At 48.6% G+C, this 23403-nt stretch overlaps 2 protein-coding genes across 5 annotated transcripts in view; both read right to left on the bottom strand.

Annotated features, from left to right (window-relative positions):
• Positions 1-4: 4 nt before the first annotated feature.
• CDKL1 (cyclin dependent kinase like 1) lies at positions 5-18109 on the bottom strand. Of its 3 annotated transcripts, none has more exons than XM_009986252.2 (9): positions 17942-18109; positions 10993-11114; positions 8546-8618; positions 6147-6237; positions 5047-5247; positions 2557-2639; positions 1830-1886; positions 1009-1164; positions 5-112 (listed from the first exon to the last, which is right to left on the bottom strand). In XM_009986252.2, the coding sequence occupies exons 1-9, from the start codon at positions 18107-18109 to the stop codon at positions 5-7; spliced, it is 1059 nt and encodes a 352-aa protein (XP_009984554.1). The 3 variants fall into 3 exon arrangements, with proteins under 3 accessions (XP_009984554.1, XP_086469262.1, XP_086469263.1); XM_086613136.1 differs by having other exon boundaries at positions 5-106; XM_086613137.1 differs by lacking the exon at positions 1009-1164.
• A 3456-nt stretch (positions 18110-21565) lies between these two features.
• MAP4K5 (mitogen-activated protein kinase kinase kinase kinase 5) overlaps positions 21566-23403 on the bottom strand; it is a 78037-nt gene continuing 76199 nt past the window's right edge. For both annotated transcript variants that reach the window (XM_086614171.1, XM_086614172.1), the window contains exon 32: positions 21566-22535. In XM_086614171.1, coding sequence (XP_086470297.1) covers positions 22448-22535 — 88 coding nt within the window. In that variant the 3' untranslated portion in view covers positions 21566-22447. The remainder of the gene's footprint in view (positions 22536-23403) is intronic.

Here is a 23403-nt window from a genome sequence, read left to right as displayed (position 1 = left end):
CCGGTTAGATGTTAGGAAAGTGGTAGTTTGATTTCCTGGTTTTGCAGCAGTACTTCTTGCTGTCCAAAGCCGGCAGAACGTTACTGCTGGTTAACTGAGGCAGGTGCTGTAACTAAAGGAAAAGTCACATAGTGTGTATTGGTTTGAAATGAGGTCAAAGCATGCATTTCATTTTTCAAAAAGCTATAAAACTATTCATACTGTAATCCTGTACTTTCCAAACTAACGGTCATGGATCAGGTGGTCTACAACTGGACTGCGGCCAGAACAGCTCATTAAAGGTATTTCTTCCAGTCATCTGGGGCAAGAAAAATATTAGTTACATCCCATGTCATAGAAATGGAAGAGGCGAGTCAGTTTGATCCAGGAATTTATATGCTGTAGCAGTTCTCCATCCTACGCTTCCAACTTCCCTGCATGTTCCCAGTTCCCCAGTCATGGGGAACGTGGCTCACAGGAGGAAAGAACCGCTGAATGACTCTCATCGTGAGGCTGGACTTGGAGACCTGGGCTGGCGTCTGGAAAGACTGAAACCGCAGGGAGATATTTGCCTGGCAGCTCCAGTTGCAGAAACACCCAGTGCACTGTGTAACGCCTGGAGCTGTGTAAGGCATCACATCCCATCAGCAGTTACAAATGCAACTGAGCGTTTTTGCCACCTCCATAATCCGGATTCAAAAGCACCAAACAGATCCCAGAGAACGCCGCACAAGCCTGCCCGGTTTGTTCCGCTGCCCTGCTGTTCTTTGGCAGGAACGCACATTCCTGGACAATCCCAATCTCTCCCATTGCTGTGCTGCTTATCCCCAGGGACTCGATGGAGCTGCAATGCAGAATTCCGTTTGTACTGACTTACTCTTTAGCTGGGACATTAATTTTCTCCTCGGGCTAAAATTAAGATCAGTCTAACGTTAACAGCCAGCACGAGCCCACCTCCTGGGAGCAAACCAAAGCAAACCAGTCCCCTCCTTAGGCACATGGAATTAAATACTGCTACGAAAACGTTACCCCTGGTGCGTGCTTCCGAGCCAGCCTGGCTGGTTTCCGAGCTGTTTTTTCATGTTCTTTCCCCAGATTCGCTGCCTCCTTAATTCTGTCAAAATAGGGATGCTGCAGCAGCTGCTCACATGTCTGCCTCTCGGCGGGGTCCATACGAAGGCAACCCTTAGAAAAAAGGAAAAAAGGATCACACAGAACTCTGGTGAAACAGGTCTGCACAATTCCAGCTACTCACCACAGCCAGCAAGTATTCACACAGATACATGTGTTAACCTTTTTTTCTTTTTTTCAAATTAATTAATTGTCAGAGTCTGGCTTTTCAGAGCCAGCACGAAGCTTGCAAAGCAGCTCATACTGAACAACTGCCACAAGGCAGTAATAGAAATTGTGGCTGGAGGGACAGCTACAATTGTATGGTGTAGAAAACCATCAAGCCCCAAAAAAGTTAAGCCCCTGACTTTCATTTGAACGAGGACAACTCTCTGAAATGGGAATCCACTACGACACTGGCTGTGCTGTTCCAGTGTTCAGCGTAGCGAGTACTACCCACAGCTGCACCTGCTTTTTAACGTGTCCATCCTCACCGTTTCCATTCACTGCATCTTAATAGAGGAATAACATGTTTTCCACCTCCATGGTAAAGCTGAGTGGATTAGAGAGGAGTGGATTAAAAGTCCTCTCCGAGTCCCCTCCGGCTCTATTTTTCAATGAATCTCTGATAATTCAGTAACCAACTCTCAAACCATTTACCAGTTGGAGAAGTAAAACAGACTTTGTAGCATTTGCTACGTCTCAGCGCAGAGCAACTCCAGTAGCTGTAAATTTCTTACCTTCATGAGAGCTAAAGCAGAGTATGAAATATTGGGGAATTTCATTTCTAACGGCTCCTGGAGGGAAAAAACCCAATAGTGAGTGTACTCATATTAGCAAGCATTTCATTCCTCAGGGTACAGAGAACCAGCTTTCCATAGCAACACGGCCTGTACCTCAAAAAATGCATCTATCACTCCGTGTGCTCAGCGGGGAGCTGCCTGGCGTTTCTGAGGCTGAGTAGGTGTCATGGTTTGGTACAGTGGCACAGTAGGTCGGCTGCTGTGCCACCAGCAGCAGGGAGAAGGAGCAAAGGTTAAGCATCTGTTTGAGGCCCTGAGCAACCTGATCTAGTTGGAGATGTCCCTGTTCCTTGCAGGGGGGTTGGACTAGATGACCTTTGAGGGTCCCTTCCAGCCCTAACCATTCTATGATTCTATGATTCTATGATTCTATGACTGCTTTTACACAGGGTATTGGGTAAAACGTCATGAGACGGGTTCAGCCACCCCCAAATAATATTCTAGTGCACACTGGCAAAGGTTTTGGACAGGTAAAAAGGACCGGTCAAGCGGAGCAAGCAATGCTTTTCCAGCTCTACTTCCAAAGCAGATAGCACATGTACTCTGGGTAAAAAGCAGTAGGAACATTTCTCTGTCCAAACACCATGTCTCCTTAGCGCTGCAGACAGACAGACTGCTGGTTAGCACTAGGCTCGAGAGAAGTGTGTCTGGAGGGAGCTCTTACCATGCTCTCCGGGTCTGGAATTCTTACCCCGCTGAAGAACTGGTTGGTGCTGAACACTTGCTGGTGCCTGGGAATAAGATCCCCTTTGACCAAGAATAAAAAAACAGAGTGGGATTAATTTGCTATTTTTACAGTGCCTGCATTGAACAAGCTTATCCTCTAACAAGGCTGACACCATCTGAGAGAACATCTAAAGAGATGGAGCACCATCAAGTGAGCTGACGAAACGTTCTTTTGCGAAAACTAATGTCCATGTAGGTCATCAGTGATCCCACAGCCCACAGAATGAAAGACAGGACCACACAGCTCCCGCTGCCCGCAGTCACAACTGCCCAGGGCCTCATGCTGGAAACAAATTCAGCTGGTGGGAGCAGTTTCTGGAGCAGGAGTACTCAGTTGCTGTGCATCTTCCAGGCCCTGCGTTCCTGTGCTGTGCAGCAGAGCGGCTTTTAGGAACTGTGGCCACTATAGCTGGGGGCGTTGGAAAATACGTACTTCTGTCTATCTCCCCATGCCAAACGCCCAGATCCTATCACTGCTTTATCTGGGAAACTGCATGTTCGGATTTGCACTAGCAAAAAGACCCCTTGGTAGAAAAACAAGGAATGAGGTGGGCAAGGCACTGAGTTGCACAAACACATCTGCTCTGTGCCACCACCTGTGCCTCCACCGCGCGCCTGCCAGACTCAGGCTGGGTGTGGGTGAGTGGGGAAACGAGCCCCAGCATGAGAGCTAGAGGGTGCTGTGCAAACACCTCCCAGGATCCGAAACTCCAGCCATGCCACAGCACCCAGCTTCAGCCAGGGATCCTTCCCAAAGCGTTAAGCAAGATGCCCATCAGCAGCTGACTCCTCTGCCCACATCAGACACAACGGGTCAGCCCTGGGCTCTGCGGAGTAAGTGGCAGGAGCCACTCTTTGTTTTGGAGATTAACTCGCATTGGGTGAAATTCTTTTTGTGCATTCCTGAGGATGGTGTACAGAAAAGAGCTGAAATGCAGCGCCGACAGGAACGTGCTGCAACTTTTCCCCAAATGCAGTTTCACAGCCCTTTTTTGAAGCTTAGAGCAGCTCCGAGCAAGCAAAATGTTAAAATCAAATCCCGAACAACAGAGCCAGTACAACAGCCAAACCATCGTAATCACACAGCTTTGGCCGTGGAGCTTTTCCCTGTCAACACTGCCTCAGTCCATCACCTGGATCAAAAGGGAATTTCTTCTGGCTGAAACCCTACCATTAAAAATAAATTATAACTTACCTAACACTGGCATAACTGTATTCTGGAGCAATCAAGGTTGAACTGTTTTTCTAGCTAAGGAGCTGATCTGCTTAAAGCCATTAGTCACTTTTATAGTTTTATAAACTGCTCGGTAAAAATCACAATTCTCAGTTCATTCCAACAAATTTCAGTTAAAAGTAGGGGGTTGTTCCTTTCCACCCAAGAAATCGGATGCTACACACCAAGATCAAACAGAATCAATGAGACTGGATCAACTTCAGTGTTACATGGATAATGCCTCTTTTATTTAACCTCTGTTCCAAATCCGGAGTGGCTCCTAAAACTCCTTGGTGAATACAGACAAACAAGTGGAACAGACAAAACTTCCATGTTCACACTCTCTTTCCCAAGCACGCAGCCATCAACAGGCATCTCCAATGTTTACGAGACCTCCAAAGCTGTGATGAACTAAATCCAACTATTTATTATCCAGAGGCATGGACCACTTCGCTTGGTACCAAACCCTGAAAAATACCTGGATCTTTCAAACCTTTACGCAAAAGCGCTCCTGGTCCTTTCTGATACAGGCATCTCATTTTTCCTACCTGAGTGGTGACAGCTGAAGATGAAGAAAGGACAGCAGCAGGGGCAGGTGTTTCTGTGCCTCCTGCGGGGCCCTGTGCTCCACACCCTGCTAGTCACTGAGCCACCCCAAAGGACCAGGAGGGGCAGCCGGTGGTCACCTAACACATACCACGTCTTTCTTAAATTGCCCAGCACCAGCACCAGCTTCCCAGAGTTCACCACTGCTGAAGAGAGTGGAAGGACGGTTTTGGGCAGTTTGCAGGCAACGATCCTGCTTCCGCAGCCCTGTCCGTTGTGAGCCACCCAGCCACAGCCTGGCACTGCTGGCTCATACAAGCTGAAACCAATTCTACCCCACGAGCTTCTCCTGAAGAACAGTCACCACCCACGTGGATGCCAACTTCATTTCCCCAAATCCTGCCAGGACCTGAAGCAGCATCTGTTACACCAACTACACAAACTCCTAACAAGATGTGCAGGTTTCGTGCCAGGAAAAGCCAGCTCCCTTTCAAGGGCTAACACCTCAAATAAGGCCAGCAGCTACTAAAGGGAGAGATCCAGTTGGTAAATTCACTTTCGGGCTAATCTCAACTCCCACCACACAGGAAACTCCTCCTGGGCAAGCTCCAGTTCTGCCAAAGGCATTGGGAAGACCACGGCTCTGACCAGTGCAGAGGGGACACTTACCCAGGGTTCTCCGGATGAGGTACAGCTGGTCGACATCAGACTTGCCAGGCCACAGGGGCACCCCAGACAGCAGCTCTGCAAAGACACAGCCTATCGCCCACACGTCCACGGGAGGGCCGTACTGGGTGTCTCCCACAAGTAACTCCGGAGAGCGATACCACCTGGTAGCCACGTAGTCTGTGTAATAATCACTCGGACCAGCTAGGTTGGGGTCAGGAAGGAGAGAAACGAAAAGGAATGAGGGATCAGAACGATACAGACGAGCCAACATCAGTTGTTAGACACGTTGGGGCAGCAACAGCTACAGGAACAGGATGAGTCACTGGCCACTAGCAGAACCCAACTTTGGAAACACTTGAAGATTTGGAAAAAATCAAGACCATATTTTTTTCGAAACGAAAACAAGCAGAGCTCCACAGCAGGGCCCTGCATCAGCCTGTGGTCAGTTCTCAAAGCCCACGTGATTTGTCTGAACAAGAGCTAAAAAAAAAAATAAATTAGGGGGTTTACTTCAACGGAAAATGTGAAGCCATTGTTTGCAGAGGCAGTGCCTTCTGCCAGAGGGGCCTCTCCTGCCAGGGAACTCCAGCTGTGTCTCCAGCATTGCATAAGCAACTGCTGGGCAGCTCGGAGGTGCCCAAGGCAGACTTCAATCTACCAGCACCACCAGCAGTTCAGCTGCACCAGCAGGGAGCTCAGAGGGAGCCCACAGAGGCACTTGGCATCCCTCTGTCTGGGCTAGCTCCCTTCGAGCTGGTTTGGGGATCTCTCCCCAGCCTTTGGCAGAGATTCTCTGTGAAAACACACCAGTTTTTATATAGGATTCATAGATTCATAGATTTCTAGGTTGGAAAAGACCTCAGAGATCATCCAGTCCAACCATCCCTAATCCCCATTAAACCATATCCCTAAGTAGTTCGTCCACCCCATTCTTAAACACATCCAGGAATGGGGACTCAACCACCTCCCTGGGCAGGATGTTTTACACATGTAGCAGATAAAGACAAGTGAGTCTTTACTGGTGTTTGAAAGCCCGATCCCACCCTTCATTTGAGCTTTCACGTGTTGACCATCTGTGTAAGCAGCGAGTCGGCACTCACTCAGGATGCGAGCAAATCCAAAGTCACAGAGTTTGATGACCGAGTGCTTTGTTATCAGGATGTTCTCTGGTTTTACATCTCGGTGGATACACTAGAGGCAGGAAAAAACAAGGTTAGAAATAAGTATTTAACCTCACCCTAATTCAGCCACGTACCCCTCGCACGTTGTACCATGAACGTCAACCAGGCAACCATTCCTGCTGAAAGAGAAGATGCCAGGATTTCTGAACAGCAGCTAAAGCCATGTCCTGCTGGGGCTGGCAGTCACCCTGCCTACACCCCACCTTTGGGCTGAGGCACTGTGCAGGCTCCCAGCTTGAGCTGCGTAGCTCTGTATCACTTGGACAACACGGAGTCAGCTCCCCAGCACCAGCTGGGAATCAGCCAGCGGGAGGAGCGTGGTTTGCATAGCAAGGGTTGTTGTTAACCTCGCTCTCTGCAAACGCAACTCACTTGATACAAGTACGTGTAACACACTCCTGGTAAGGGGCTGAGTTCTACAAATTCGTGGGGAGATCCTAATGAGAGGTGCTTCTGTGCGTAGGGCCACCTGGGATCAGTTTGGACCAAATCCATGAACTGGATTTACTGACAATCTGGTAGGCAAGCAAAGGATTTTGCTGGCAAAGCTCGCAGATGAGATGAAGGCTGTGGTTTAGACAACGGACTTCATCTATCTTTGTAGGTGCCACAGCATCCCTGGCATTCCCTCTGCTCAGCACAGGTGAGACACATCCAGAGTTCTGTGTCCAGCTTTGGCCTCCTCAGTAGAAGGAAGACGTGGGCATACTGGAGTGTCTCCAGTGAAAGGCCACTAACACAACTAAGAGGTTGGAGTATCTGACATCCAAGGAGAGGCTGAGGGAGCTGGGATCATCATTCAACCTGGAGAGAAGAGAAGGCTTAGGGGGGATCTTATCAATACGTATAAACACCTGATGGGAACAAGTAAAGAAGTCCGAGCCAGGCTCTCCTCAGAGTCCAGTGAAAGGACAAGAAGCAATGGGCACAAATTGAACACACAGGAAATTCCATTTAAACATGATTTTTTTTTTTTTTTTACTGTGAGGGTGGCCAAATATCTAAACAGGTTTCCCAGAGAGCCTGTGGAGCCTCCATCCTTGGAGATATTCAAACCCTGACTGGAAAAGTTTCTGAGCAGCCTGCTCTAGCTGACCCAGCTTGAATGGGAGGGCTGGATTAGATGATCTCCAGAGGTCCCTTCCAACATCAGCAATTCTTGATTCTTGGGAAGCGAGCTTGCTTGCTGAAGGTTCACAGCAATTGAATTTGGGCTTGCCAAAGAGTTTCTGCTGATCAGATTAGCAGAGACCTTCATTTCTTCTGCCTATGTATGAAAGGTGTGCTCTGCTGAAACTACCAGGGTCTAGCTCATGTTGTCCCTCCCCTACCATTGCCTCAGCACAAACACCTCGGATTTTTCCTAGCTAAGCTGGTGCCAAATTATTGTGTCGCCTCCTGAGGACTGAAATGCTGCTTTTAAAACCAGTGTCATGGAGTTCCAAAAGGGCAGCTGCATAAAACCTCATTACCTGTGATCTACGGCAGGTCAGACTGCAGCATCTCATTGTTCCCTCTGCTTTAAAACTCCATTAAATCTTTCGGAGTGAGAGGAGGAACAGAATAAAGAAGCAAAACAACAAATCCTGGAAGTGGGACGGACCTGTGGCCAAGTTCCTGTGGCTCGGCTGGACATAATTCTCCCAGCAAAGACAAAACACCCATTCCAGAGAGATCTCCTGCCTGACTCTTAAACCTCAAATATTGGCAGGTAAACAAAATCAAAGACAACTATAGCTAAGTTTGCCTAAAGAACCTCTCCAAAAGGCTCCTTTCCTTCCCTGCTTCTTAAAGCATCTCCACTGCTTTCTGCAAAACATTCGCCATGCACACAACTCACACCTCTCTCCAGAAAGCAGGGGAGGGGTTGCAAAACTGGTTTATTGTGTCTAATTTTTGAAACCTTTTAAGCGGTGTCATGATTCAACGCCTATGACTATCAACAGCAGGACCTCCTGTGAAATCAGCAGCAGTTTGTTCAGGTCTCAGCTGATGAGAAGTTAAGCCAGTTTTCCAAACGTCAGTTCTAACGCACGGCACAGGGAACCTACAAGGAACATAGACCCTGTTCAGCTTGGGAGCTTCTCTAAGGTCATTAGTGCAAATCATTCCCTGACAGCAAACCCAAGGGATCTGTGTGGTAGTAAATGCAGCTGTTGTGGGTGCACCCTAATATTTCAGATACACATTTCCTGTTGAGAACAGGAATTTCATCCGACTGTGCCACGAAAGCTCTGTAATCAGGAAAATGGCAAGAGAATCTCCTTCTGCTCCAAAGCCAGGTTACAGGAATCGTTAGTGCTGGTTAGGGGACTTACATTGTGTTTATGGCAGAAGTTCACAGCTTGGAGGGTCTGCCAGGTTATGCTCCTCACTAGATGCTCCGGCACCCTGTTTTAAAAAAGCACGGGTTTATTTTGGTCATTAAAAATAACTTCACTGTTACAGAAAAAAAGGAAGAGGAGGCCTTTGAGTGCTGACGTTGTACAGGGATCTCTGGGCAAAACTGCCAGGGGACAAGTCAGAAAACTCAAAGAAAAAACACTTGCTCCATTTTCTTGCTATATTTAAGTTACAAGAAACACACAGAACCCTCAGTTCATGGACATCCACTGCAGGGAACCAGTCACACTGGGCTGCTGATGGTGGAGGCTTCCTGTACCTCTTCCAATGTTCCAGAGCTGAGGCTGAGCTCTGCCTGCACCTCCCTGCACAAAGCAGGGCTCTTCTGTGAGGTCACCCTCCAAGCACCCCACGAGCATCAAAGGGAACGTCAACACCACTTCCAGATCCAGTCAGTGCAACAAGATATAAGGATTTATGGCAGTTAAGAACGTACCAGAGTGTCTGGTACCACTCAGCCACAGCCAGCATGTGGCCAACCGGTGACCACACGTCAGTGCGTGCAAGTCCGTGTCAAATCCTGTGCTTAGTTAGCATCCACGCTTCCCAGCAATCCTCCTGACATGCCAGCAGGCATTCCTGCCTCTGCAACTGCTCAGAGAGTTGGAGGTGGTGGAGCATCCGTGGTACAGTATAGATGTATGCTCTGAGTTGCAATGCCATCATGTCATTGCTTGTTCAGAGTAGCGAGGTGACCAAAATGGGATGGGGAAGGATGTTCCTACAAGAATATAAAGCTCCACTTTGGTTTGCATCTCCTCTCCTTCCCTCCAACTGCTGGCAAACACTTCAGAGAAAGAAAACCTCTGTTAAAGATCCAGCCTCCTCTCCTCTCTTTCAGTTACTGTGCCACCGTTCTTAAACTTCCTTGGCTGTCTGTAATGGTCTTCAACCACCTCAGGAAAGGCAGAGGTGATAGTCTTCATGCTTTCAAGCTCAAACCCAATTTTATTTCATGTGTTCAATGCTGAAAAGCTTCTGATTCATCATAAAGAAAAAACAAACAAACAAAAACTAAATCAAAACGATATGTAGGAAGCCTGGCTTTTTCTTTAAGCCACCTTCTGCTGTCAGGGCAGAAGGTCTTGTGGTGACTTTGCTGTTGCAATGCTAGAGTTCCCTTGTAGAAACATCCTAGAATGATGAGAGTGCTGCACTGGCAGCCTGACAAGGGGATGAACTTGGTCAAATGACCTGGAAACACAGTGCAAAGAGGCCTCTGACCACCCACTTTAATCCTGACCACAAAGGACTTGACCATCTGCCTAGCAAAGATCAAAAGCAAAGCGTGCAACCAGGCGTTACACGTTCGTTCACACTGGAGTTGTTCTGATGAACAGAAAGCAAATGTGAAGTATTTGTTTGTTATCCATCCTCTCTTCAGATTCCAGGTGAATAGGGGTGATTCCAGTTCAAACTGGGGTGAAAGCTGCGGGGCAGCTCACAAAGCCATCTGCTATCAGCATGCTCCATGCTCCATCTAGAGCTCCACATCAGGGAGAAAGAGAATAACAGGCTCTTGTTTACTCAACCCCCAATTAGTCTCCTGCAGGCAACTCATTTAGCTCCAGGCCTGTAAAATGATTTATGAACTTCTGCGTAGCATTTCCACGGCACCAAGACACTGTGAATAATTATGGACAATGTATTAAGTGGGAGTGACATTCATAATGTGTCACAGGAACAAACCCTGTCCTGGAGAAATGTTTCTTCTGCCGGTGCAGCTCACACTTTATGCAAGTGCCTGTTTAAAGCAGAGGGTATCTGACCTGGCAGTTCACCAAGGCTGTGCAGAGAGGTGCAGGCACAGCTCCCGGTCACTGCTGCCAACCAACACGTACTGCTTAGTGCAGCAGCATGGCAGGAAGTCACTGGTCTGCCATCCAGGTCACCAGTGACATCGCTATAGGGTGTATATTTGGGTGCTCCATCACACTGTCCCCACTGCCCACAGCCTGGATCTGCACAGCCTCCCGGAGTGACCTGCAACGCCCCTGAGGAGCAGCAAGAAGGAGGGCTGCGTGCCCCCAGCCCACCTGCCCGCCTCCCCCGCAGCCCTAACCTCTTCTCCCAAGCCAGCTGGGCTTGCTGCTGCCCAGCCAGCCAAAGATCCCTCAAACGGCCGGGCTCAGCGCCCCCGTCTCCTTGGTGAGCAGCACCGTGCAGGAGCACACGCAGGCTCACACGCAATTCTTTTGGATGTCATTGCTAAACCGCAGTAACGGAGCACGTCCTGGCCACTGGGCTGAGAAACCTCTCCTGTAATTAATGAAATTCCTCTGAAAACTCTGCAGAGCAGCGACGACACGGACACCCCCTGACTCCTTTGCTCAAAGCTCCCAGTCAGAGACAGCCCACTCACCCCCGAGGGTGCTTGTCCAGCTCGTGGAGAACTGTGTGGTCGCAGTATTCGAAGACCAGATGCAGCCTCCGCTTCCTCCTGAACACTTCCAGCAGGTTCACCAGGTTGGGGTGTTTCAGTTGCTGTAACACAGAGCGGAGGGACTGGTTAGTTACTGCACGGAGGAGTGGAGTAAAGGCAGGGACACAGTGCTTTTACCCACAAAGGTCTCAATTTCTCGAGCCAAAACCTTTTAACAAGCACAGCACGACACGAAGCAGCAGCTCAGCTCCAGCTCAGCCTGTGGAGTAGTTATTTCAGGAACCGGCCGTGGCCAATGAGTCTGCTTGGCTTTGGTGAGTGCCTCTTAGAAAAGATGCTCACAGATAAAGAACTCATCCTGGTGCCCACAGCTACTCCAGCAGTGCCTTTCATTGTACGTACCCAGCCTTTGACTGCACCGCAATGAAAGCAGCTCTCCCTGGAGAACAGCTTGGGAAATCACCCGTGGCAAGAGCCTGGAGCAGGCAAACACACATTTAGGAGAAACCAAGACCTCCTGTGATAAGCGTTAAGTAAAGCACGTGGTCTCAGCTTCACCAGCTTATTGTCAGAATAATGTTAATTAGGAGAATTTATATTGCTGCTTGTTCCTCTCCATCCACTTCATGTGCTCATACCAGGGCTTCCCCTCCTGGGCAGCTCCCACAGCTCCTTACCACGTGTGAAACCTGAGCACAAGGTTATTCAGATGCACCTTGCAAGAGATGAGGATGGAAATTACTGGAGCTTCTCATTTCTTACTCTTTTACCCACGTTTTGGGGGAAGGCTGGGAGAGGGCTTGAAGCAAGGGGCACAACACAGTGTTTGGAAGAGGAAATAAAAGAAAAGCCAGACCCAACTCAGTAATGTTATTTCTTTTCAGATGACTCATGGCATCATCCCCTCTGTTTGCAGGGACCTGTATCCATGAGAGCTTTGCCTGACCAAGGCTTTAGAACAAACACATTTCCAAGCAAAGAGGCTGGAAAGGGCATCACCTAGGAGTTACACCAACTCCATCTTCTAATGTGCCTCTAAGCCATCTGGAAAAGCCTGCGAAGGAGAAGGAAGTGGAGAGTCAAGACAGGAGAAAACTGTAAGGGGCTTCAAATGAGGAATGCAGCTGGTTGGGGAAGCACCCAGTAACCCCAAGGTGAAGGATCACTGAAATCCACAATTTGAATCCTGGGGTTAACCGGTGAGTTTGGGTGAAAGGGCAGTTCAGTAGAAGACCCCCAGCACACCTCATTGCCAGCCTGTCACGAGCAGGAGGGACAGGGCAGGGGCCAGTCCAGTGCTCTGATGGGCGCACTGTGGGACCCTTTGCAAAAAGCAGTTTTATTCAAGCGTGTCACTGTAGAAGCTCCTTATAAAGAGAGACCTTCCCGGGAGCTCACTGCCTCTGGAGGACATTATACTGAACCCAAACTGCATTGAGTCCATATGCCAACACACAGGGGCCCGTCAGTGCACAGAAGGTGGCTATCCCAGTCCTGCAAACTGGCAGCAAGGAGCTGATTTTTCTAAACAACATCTCTTACCACATACATGCCTTGTTGGTTCCTTCAGTCCTTCTGCGGGGCTGAGGCTCCTGCCCACATCGTGTAAACCATCTGCCTGTATCAAAGAACGTCACACCCACCTGGACCAAACCTAGGTTACAACCAAGATCTCCTGAATGCTTCCTCAGTCCTCCGTGGGGAGTATTTGACCACCAAGCGCCTTCCCTTCCCTGCCCAGCGGGAGGGACCCCGCAGTGTCAGCAGGGGCTGACGGTCAGCGTGACCACCTCTGCCCTGGCCATGTCTCCTGACCTGGCACCACGGACAGACTTTCTCCGTGCACCCTCAGTTCCCACGGCAGGGCTCTAGTGAAAGTATTAAACCACAGGAGAGGAGCCTTGAACACCCCTCAGGTCTGACATTTATCTCATAGCCCCTCTATCCTCATCACTTCCTTATCCGCTTTGCAAAAGGTGACGAGATACAGAAAACGGCCCGCAAGAGTGCCGAAAATCCCAGCAATGATTGTGGTTCTCCCAGGGAGGGTGTAAGCAGCCGGGTTCACCCTTCCAGAGCACAGAAGAGGCGTGCAGCCTTGCAGCAGGCTGCAGAAACCACCAGGACTGGCGTGTCAGAGCAGCCCATCTGCAGAGCTGCTGCACGGTAAAGCAGAGCTCCAGGGTGAGTCCTGCTGGGGAAAAGGCTTCCCTGGGGTTTCCGAAATGGAAATTATCTACATGCAAGAAAGGACACGTAACATTTGTCTGCCACTGCCAGAGCTCTTAAATCACAGTGGTTGCTTCTATCCAAACGCACACCTCCCTCAGCTTTCCATCACAGGCGATTTGTGTGCATGTCATAGAATCACAGAATCACAGAATGGTTTGGGTTGGAAGGGACCTTAAAGATCATCTAGTTCCAACCCCCCTGCCATGGGCAGGGACACCCTCCACTACACCAGGTTGCTCAAAGCCTCATCCAGCCTGGCCTTGAACACTTCCAGGGATGGGGCAGCCACAACTTCTCTGGGCAGCCTGTGCCAGTGCCTCACCACCCTCTGAGTGAACAATTTCTTCCTTATATCCAATCTAAATCTCCCCTCTTTCAGTTTAAAGCCATCACCCCTTGTTCTGTCACTACACGCCCTTGTGATAGGGCATGATAAATCTGCCAGTGACCCTAACAATGTCCCCGTCTGCTGGTGCAGCGTTTCAGAGAGCAGTTTCTAAGGTTATCAATGCTGCTGGTGGCTGGTTGCTGGACAGGTTCCCCTCCATGCCCCCTGCTTGGGTGACAAGGCTGTGTGTCACCTTCTGCACACAGGCCAGATGGCCTCTAAGGGCTTTTCCCCAAAGTTACAAACACTCCCATGCCAAGATGATAGGGGTTATTTTCTGTTTCGTGTACGCACACAGCTTTGCATCTTATTTTTCTCTCATCTTCTTTGTAGTGCCAGAGCTAAAAACTGTGCCAGCCTCCACGTGAAGGTTGGGGAGACAACACCCTTCTGGAAACAGCAGGCACTGATGGGTTTACACACAGACTCACTCTGTTTTCATGTGTTTCCAGCCTTTCCCACGGAATTGGGATCACGCAGGGTATCTCGACTCGGCGTACAGCCCCGCTCCCCCACCCCATGGCTCCTGGCCATAAAACCCCCTTTGTCTACAAGGTATTTGCTGTGCAGAATAACAATTTATCAGGCCCTACATTTTTTACTGATGAAACACAACCTCACCATATCTTTGACAAACACTTAGCTGTTGCCTAAGCCAGGAAATACCTCAACAAACAAACAAACAAACTGTTACTATTTACAGAGAAAAAACTGAAAAGATAGTCGAGCAGGTCTGCACTTGTTAAAATCAACAGTGCCCGACACGGATCCTGCCGTGGCTAACCGCAGCCGTGTCGGCTTTGTACCCTTCGGGATGATGCATTTGCCATCTGCATTGCAAGTGACTTCTGCAGTGATCACTTTCCTTTTCAGATCTTTAATATCATTTAAACCTTAATGCAGCTCCAGTATTGTTGACTAAAATGATAGAGCTACATATCATCCGTTTCCTTAAGAGAGGAGAAAAATGTAGGCTGTATCTCCTCAAAATGTAACTAAAAAATAAATATGCTTTTTTCCTAGATGATGGCTCTTCTAGGATGGCATCCAGGCTTATTTTGCCTCTTTTTGCAGGGGGTAGAGAATCAGGCCTTCGTATTCCTTTGGCAATAACATTTACACCACTTATTAACATATAAATGCTTGATAAAAGGCAAGCTGATAGCACAAAAGAGATTCAGGAAAACAAAATATCAGAAATACCACAACCTGCTGAAATTTTGCATTAATTGCAAATCTGAAAGTGACTTGCTTCCCAGCAAGCAAATGAAGGTAATTCCATGGAAGGGAACACTGAGCACAATGAGTATCAACTGCAGCTACAGAAATCATAGAATCATAGAACCATAGAATGGTTTGGGTTGGAAGGGACCTCAAAGATCATCTAGTTCCAACCCCCCTGCCATGGGCAGGGACACCCTCCATTACACCAGGTTGCTCAAAGCCTCATCCAACCTGGCCTTGAACACTTCAGGGATGGGGCAGCCACAACTTCTCTGGGCAACCTGTTCCAGTGCCTCACCACCCTCAGAGTGAAAAATTTCTTCCTTATATCCAATCGAAATCTCCCCTCTTTCAGTTTAAAGCCATCACCCCTTGTCCTATCACTACATACCCTTGTAAAACGCCCCTCTCCAGCTTTCCTGTAGACCTCCTTTAGGTATTGGAAGGCTGCAATAAGATCACCCCGGAGCCTTCTCTTCTCCAGGCTGAACAGCCCCAACTCTCTCAGCCTGTCTTCATAGCAGAGGTGCTCCAGCCCTCGGATCATCTTTGTGGTCGTCTCTGGACCCACTCCAAGAGCTCCATGTCCTTCTTGTGTTGGGGACCCCAGAGCTGAACACAGCACTGCAGGGGGGGTCTCAGGAGAGCAGAGCAGAGGAGCAGAATCCCCTCCCTCGCCCTGCTGCCCACGCTGCTTTGGATGCAGCCCAGGACACGGTTGGCTTTCTGGGCGCCAGCGCACATTGCCGGCTCATGTTGAGCTTCTCATCCACCAGCACCCCCCCAAGTCCTTCTCCTCAGGCAATACCAACAGGCAATGAAGTCTGGGAATGACGTCCCGCCGAAATCAGATATGAAGGACTATAAATTTTGGGAAAGAAGTTTTAAATAAAAGGGAACATCTTTCCCAGTGGATTTCTGAGAAATCAGGACTCTTTCTCAGTAGGGTTTTGTTAATGGCAAAATCCTAAATCATTGACTGTCCACAAGAATGCATTATGTCTAGTCTAAACAGCACATTTCTTGTAAAAAGTCGTCCTATTGTCATTATTTTAAAATTTATAAGGCAACATGGTGTTAGTATGTTTTTTTAATCAGTTCAATGTTTTAAAGCTATGGCTCTTCTGCATGGGAAAGAAAAAGCTGAAGATGGGAAGACAATGAAAGCGAATAAAATAATGAGTTCCCTGGAGAAAGTGAAAAGGGAACAACTCTCCACTTCTCGCAACACATGGCTGGGGGTACTGTATGCCATCATCCAGCAACAAGTTTATAACAAATAAAAGGAAATATTTTTTCACACAACACACTCCTAAAGTTGTGGCACTCGCTGCCTCAGGATACTATGGAGACCAAAAGAAGATGCCAGTTCAAAAAGAGATGGGACAAATTCCCAACAGTCTATGGGTGTCTGCTAAGCATGAACCAAGGGATACAACCTCTAGAAACTTTGCTGAGAAGCTGGGCATGTGAAAAGAAACCTTACCCCATCCCTGGAAGTGTTCAAGGCCAGGCTGGATGAGGCTTTGAGCAACCTGGTGTAGTGGAAGGTGTCCCTGCCCATGGCAGGGGGGTTGGAACTAGACGATCTTTGAGGTCCCTTCCAACCCAAACCACTCTAGGATTCTACCCCATCCTCTCCCTCTTTCTCCAGGCTTCCTCCTCATTTCTGCATGCTTGACAGACCTCGGGTGGGACTCACCACAATCACTCCTGTGCTTTTATTTCCTCAGGAAAATAAGCAGAGGCCGAATGAGTGACCCATTTCTACGTGAAGGATGAGCTCTCACACAGAAGTCAAGAACGGATCGGCAGAGACACGGTGCTGCCGTGGCCGATGGGTGCCGGTTCCGCAGTCGCTTCCATGGGTCAGCACCCCTGAGCCCACACAGCCCCTGGCACCCAACACACGGCTCCAGCACAGTGGTTCTCCCACAACTGGGGGCTCCAAACAGGCATTATACAGAGAAGCAGGGGCATATTTATGAAGTGGGGAGCGAGAAGAGCTGTGCCCACGGCTGTCCCCCACCTCGTGCTATCTCAGACCACCTCTGCCTCGAGTGCTTCACACCAGCTCCGACAGCCCTCGTCCCTGCAGAGGCTCTCCTGGGCACGGAGCGGGCGGCTGCCGGCCGGGCTGTCGCACACGGTGCTGGCCGCACACCAAAGGGCAGTCAGCCCGGACATCGCTGACTCCATGGGGGACAGAGACGGGATCAATCCCTGTGACTCCACGGGGGACAGAGACGGGATCAATCCCTGTGACTCCATGGGGGACAGAGATGGGATCAATCACTCTGACTCCACAGGGGACAGAGACGGGATCAATCCCTCTGACTCCACAGGGGACAGAGACGGGATCAATCCCTATGATTCCACGGGGGACAGAGATGGGATCAATCCCTATGATTCGATGGGGAACAGAGACAGGATCCCTCTGATTCCACGGGGGACAGAGATGGGATCAATCCCTATGATTCCATGGGGAACAGAGACAGGATCCCTCTGATTCCATGGGGGACAGAGATGGGATCAATCCCTATGATTCCATGGGGAACAGAGACAGGATCCCTCTGATTCCACGGGGGACAGAGATGAGATCAATCCCTGTGACTCCACGGGGGACAGAGATGGGATCAATCCCTCTGATTCCACGGGGGACAGAGATGGGATCAATCCCTGTGACTCCACGGGGGACAGAGATGGGATCAATCCCTCTGATTCCATGGGGAACGGAGACAGGATCCCTCTGATTCCACGGGGGACAGAGACGGGATCAATCCCTCTGATTCCACGGGGGACAGAGACGGGATCAATCCCTCTCTGAAGGGCACAGCCATGACTTTGTTGATGCTCCTCCGCCATCCAGCAGCTCCCCCCTGCAGCATCCCCCCCTGCTCCGGACCATCGCCTCCTCCCAGGGTCAGGCTTTCACCGGCACCGGCTTTTTCCCAGAGAAACTCAGAGACTCGGGCGCTCTCCGTACGGCTCCCTCACACCCGTCTCCTCGCTTCCCTCCTCCTGCCAGCCCCGCTCCGGGCTCCCCATCCCCCCGGTCCCGGCGGGGCACAGCCCGCTGCCCACCTTCAGCATGCGGATCTCCCGCAGGGCGATCTTCCTGATCACCGGGTCTTCCTCCGACTCCAGGAACTTCTTGATGGCCACGATCTGGCCCGTGTCCTTCTTGCGGCACTTGAAGACGACGCCGTAGGAGCCCTCCCCGACCTTGCTCAGCTTCTCGTAGCGCTCCATGGCCCCGCTCCCTCGGCCTCTCGCCGCCGCGCCGGCCGCTTCCCGCCCGCCGTTCCCCCCGCGGCGCCGGGAGCGCCCCGCCCGCAGCTCCGGGGGGGCCGGGGCGGGCCCTCGGCGGAGCGGGGAGCGTGTGTCGCCCGGCCAGGGATGCTGCATTTCCCTGGGACGCCTCTCCATACAGTTCAAGCACCTCAAGCGCCTGCCGCCTGATGAGCTCCCACCGGGAGCTACGCTTTTCCAAGTGTCTCCATCTCTTACCTTTGCACGATCTTGCCTTCTGCTCCCATTTGGGTTCCTTAACCGTTTCCTCACGCTCTGATGGTGATGGTGGCAATCGCCGACCCAGGCTGATGTTGCGACTCACCCACAGTGGGAACAACCTTCTGCAGAGGAGGACTATTCATCTGTATATGTTTATTTACTGGCAAGTGGTGGTTGTGTTGTCCAAAGGCGCATTCACAAACCCCCTTTTCTCTCTACCTAAACATATCCCTGAAGATCTGGGATACAGCTGGACCAAGGGCTGAACTACCTGCAGCATGCCAACAGCCAAAGAGCATGGGCAAGGCTTGTATAAACTCCTCTAGAACCTGCTGGGGCTGAGCTGCGTCCAGGCTGGAGTGTCAAATGCTCATGTTCACAATTTTTTATTCTAAGCAACCCTCCTTCAGAGCCCGCCAGCCACCTTGCTGTCTGCCTGATGGACCAGGCATGAGGTGGCCAGACCTTGGCTTTTCAAGCCAGACAACTCACGCGTGGTTCCGTGGTGACTCCAGGTGACTGTGCTGGAGCAGAGTGTTTGGGGAGCACGAAGCTGGAAAGAGGTTGCCACGGCCATTCTGATTGCTCATTTCTGCACTATTCCCAGACCTCCCTTTCCTCCGGTCGATCCACTATACGTACATGGGAGATGTCATGTGGCTCGCAGGCAGTCTGCGGGATTGAGAAGGGTGGCCAACTCTAGATCAGGCCCTTCCCGCTCACTGCCATAAAACCTGGAGACCAGTTTACTTCCCTCGAGATATGCCCGATGAGGTACTGCTGCCAGCAAGTCTACCACACCACGTCTAGGTATCAAATAAAGCGTAGTTTATTTGGCATAGACCGAAATGAACCACAACAGAAATTCCCGTAGAACAAAGCCTAGTTACACAAACTGGAAGGAGCACACTTAAGAGTCCCAGTTACAACCCAATGACTAAACAAGGTAAAAAGGACATTTCGGAAAGTCTCCCAGTCTTGTTCTTTTTGTTCAGAGACACAGCGGCTCACTGACGCGTTCTCCCTTTCATCTTTCGGAGAGATGTCGTCACAATTACAGTTGTATTTTTCAGTTGCGATGACTTTGGTTAGGAAATCAAAAGCAACTCACCTACAGGCTGCTTTTCAAACACTGGTTGTACTTCAAAGAGCACTGGGAGCCTGTTTTCAGGCTTTCAAGTCGAATACATGAACCTTGTGCATTAAACACCTAATACTTTCATATCTGCCAAAAGAGTAACGAGGGGGTGAGCAAACTTTTGCTGTATGAACTCCAAACCCACGCACTAGGCTTTCCCAACCCAGGCTGAAATGTCAAAAATCCACATAGAGATACAGACAACACCAGACTAACTTAAACAGCCCAATAAATACAAATTATACCAGTCACAGTCACCGAGACTGGCCGCCTCAGCTATGAAATATGCAAAAATCCGTCGTGCTACACTCGGCTAAGAGTAACGAGTGAGGTTTTACACGAGGAAACGGTATTTTGCGGATCATGCCAAAAATGCCACCGCCTATAAAATCAGACCAGGCAAAGAATCTCAGAATATGCCATTAGAAATGCTTTAACAGCTAAAAAAGGAGGTTTGATTAAATGAGGACTTTCCTAGATTCATTTTTTTATGATTCAGCAAATCACCAGTCATTCATGTCATTCAAAGAAAAATACTTTCAGTTCATTACTTTTGCGTGACGGTGTCATGACCTAAGAGTTATCTACTCCAGTTCCTCCCCATAACTACTCATATTTACAGATTTCTCTAGTCTTTTAGAGATCTTCTTTAAGTGCTTTCAAAGATGATGCCAAAATTATGCTTGCAGTGAATGAGGCAAGTTAAGTGAAAGCGTTTGCTCTACAGCATCTACACCTGGTGCTTCACTTTGTCTTCATTTTTGTTTTTAAAGTCTTTGTAGACCAGGAGTTACACCATTTGACGGTTAATCACCAATCACTGTTACCTATGGAGAAGTAATTTCAGTACTAGAGAATTCCATTTCTTTAAAACACAAAAATTACATGTCCCGCTTTTAATACTGCTGATTCAATTACATCTGACCGCTTAAACCATTTTCAGTAGTGGACTTTTTTTTTTAAAGTTTTATCTGTACATTTATTACGTATTAAACTTTGATACAGTTTCAGAACTGAAAAGCCTGACTTGATTTAAATACCAAGTCAAGTAACAAGAATTAGTTTTGAATGACAATGCTAAGTGGATAAAATGCTAAATGGTGTGCAAGTCCGTTTTTCTTTCCAGACCTTCAGAACAATGTAAAACCCCAGCTGTACCTAGAAACGATGAGACATCCCTGAGCCATCACGTGTGCTAATTCCATCAATGTTAAATTATGAATCGTGTAGTCCGATGCCTAAGCAGAGAACCCAGCGCCCCGTCCCGCAGGTCAGACCGCTCCGAGCGGAGCCGCCAGGCAGGCTGAGCCGTTGCAACACACTCACCTGTACTGGTTTATTAAAACGGCGTGTGAAGTTTCTAACCTGTCCTTCCTAGGGCAGCAGATCACGGAAACTGAAGAGGCAGCAGAACGCTGCAGGATTTAATTAAAATAAAAATCCTCGATTCGAATGCTGATGAACTGCTGCCGTATCTGCCCATGGACTGTGTTTACCGACAGCGAAGCTAGCAGGTTAATGTGAGGTAGTAAAACCAGATGCTATCCTGTAGTCAGTCTGTATTTATATTTAATGGTACCTCAAGAATCGTAATTAATGAGGAAGACAAAAGGAACCGATGTGACTCTTTAATGGCGAAATAAAAAGAGAAAAGAAAAATGCAGGTGACAAAATAGGGAAAGGGAAAAAGTGATCGAAAGCTTTAATATTGAATACTGGTTCTTATCATATTTATTTACACTACACAGCCGGGGAGATAACCCTTTCCAAACGACTGTCTGACTGATAACAGCCGGACGGCTGTACGAACGACAACGCTCGCACGCTCAGCCATCGCCGTGGGCTCCCCTCTGGAATAGCATAAATAACCTACACGTCATGGGCAGTTCGATACATGATACTTTCACTCATTAAGGATGATGACCAGGTACACTTTCCATTTCCCGTCACGAGGCTTATCCCTAATTTATGAAAATAAAGCATATATATTCTGTACATTTTTATATATATATAAATATATATATATATATAAAAAAAAAATACACACTGCCGGTCAACTTAACACACATGCGCACATGCACACACACAGATGTATATTGTACACACCCACCCAGTAGCAACACGTCCGGTATCAATATTCTATTTTGTGTACACACACCCTACATCTAGTAGTAAATAAGAAAATCCCTTTTATGGCAACTCCGCAGGCCAAAAAAAAATCAATACGAAATACTTTGTTGTACAAAACTGCATTTTTACAAGATCGACCGACATTGTAACATACCCCTCGATAATGCACTACCTCCCTACGAGAAAAAAAAAAGAATAATCAAATCTTTATACAATTGTAAAAAAAAAAAAATTGTAAGCTGCTCTGCAACCTTCCTTTGCTAAAAGTTAGATACATTACACCATTCTAGCAGCAGATTAATAAATAAGGATTAAATAGTCTATTATACAAAGCCATACTGAATGGCAGATTTTAAAACCAAAAAGCTCTGCAGATACTTTCACTTCCTACACAAATCTTTCCTATTAAGAATAAGACTCAGTATGAAACAGGGAAACAGCCAGCACTATACCTCTATCTACAGAATATAAGGAAAATCCAAGGGAAGTCAAATATTTAACAGTTTATGGCACCTTTACTGCAAAACATTTTTTTAAAGGCTCTGTTTCCCTGTAACTCATGAGTAAAGGGCTACTTATCTCATAGCTTTTATTAAGCAAACTCGATATAACCAACCACACAGTGGCAAGAGACAGAACCAGCTGTTCCCAGCTGCGAAAATGTATTGATTTCCACCCTAAACCAAAACCATTGAGGCGTCAAGAAAAGAAAGAGTAAGTCACAGTCCCGTTTGCACTGAGTTTCCTAATGCTGCTTAGTTCCTCGCGTGGCCGCTTCACTCTTGTTATTGGCGTTGGGTTACTGTTGCTTAGTAACTGTTTTCGTGCCCAGCCAAGATGTAGAGATTGCTGTGTGCAGTCGGGTTTTCCGTCGGCCTGCTTTCCAACACCACCACTCTGCAACCAAACACAAACGGAACCCGGAGTCGTTAGTGGCAAACTACACAGCGCGTGCGCGTTAACTACCAAGGAGGATGTCCCAGTTTTAGCTGGGACAGAGTTAGCTCTTCTTTTTAACAGCTAGAAGAGCTCCGTGTTTTGGTTTTACTCAGAGGCTCGCTCGGAGAAGAATGCTGATAGCAAGCTGATGTTTGAGACTCCAAGGACTTTTCAGTGTGCCGGAGTGCAGAAGCACGGCGGGATAAGGGGGGAGCACAGCTGGGACAAGGGGGACACGATTCCCCTTGTGATTTGTGGTGGAACTTAAGATTGAGGCCAAACCGGCCAATTAGTATTCCATCATGCCCAGTATAAAAGTGAGGGGCAGCCGGACAGAAGGGCTTTTGCGCTTTGGCTCTTTCGCCACTTTTGCTCTTTCACGCTTGCTGCACTTTTGCTCTATTGTTTTTCTTTCCTTTTCTCTCTCTCCCAGTACTCCCACTCTCGGAGTACTCTCTCTCTCTCTCTCTGCCCCTCTCTATTTCGGGGCCTCGCGTTCGTTTGGGATTGCAGCTTCGGGACGAGACGGGCTTCGCATACGAGGGGGTGGTGAGCACCTACACTGTGTATTAAATCATCTGTATTAAATTGTTCTTACCTCAACCCACAGGTTTCCCGTTTATCCTTTAATTCTCTCCCTCATTCCTGGGGCTGGGGGAGGGTGAGTGACTGGCTGTGTGTGTGGGGGGGGGTTCAGCCTAACCCACGACAGAGGAACAAACTGCTTGCTCGCAAGTTTCTACCGACTGGAGGGATACAAGTTCTCCTCAATACCTTGGGAATTTTATTTTTCAAATCAGTGACTTCATTTTCCACTCCATGTAAC

Source organism: Tauraco erythrolophus, chromosome 6 (assembly GCF_009769465.1).
Source record: "Tauraco erythrolophus isolate bTauEry1 chromosome 6, bTauEry1.pri, whole genome shotgun sequence".
Taxonomy (NCBI): domain Eukaryota; kingdom Metazoa; phylum Chordata; class Aves; order Musophagiformes; family Musophagidae; genus Tauraco; species Tauraco erythrolophus.
This window is presented reverse-complemented; position numbering and strand designations above follow the sequence as displayed.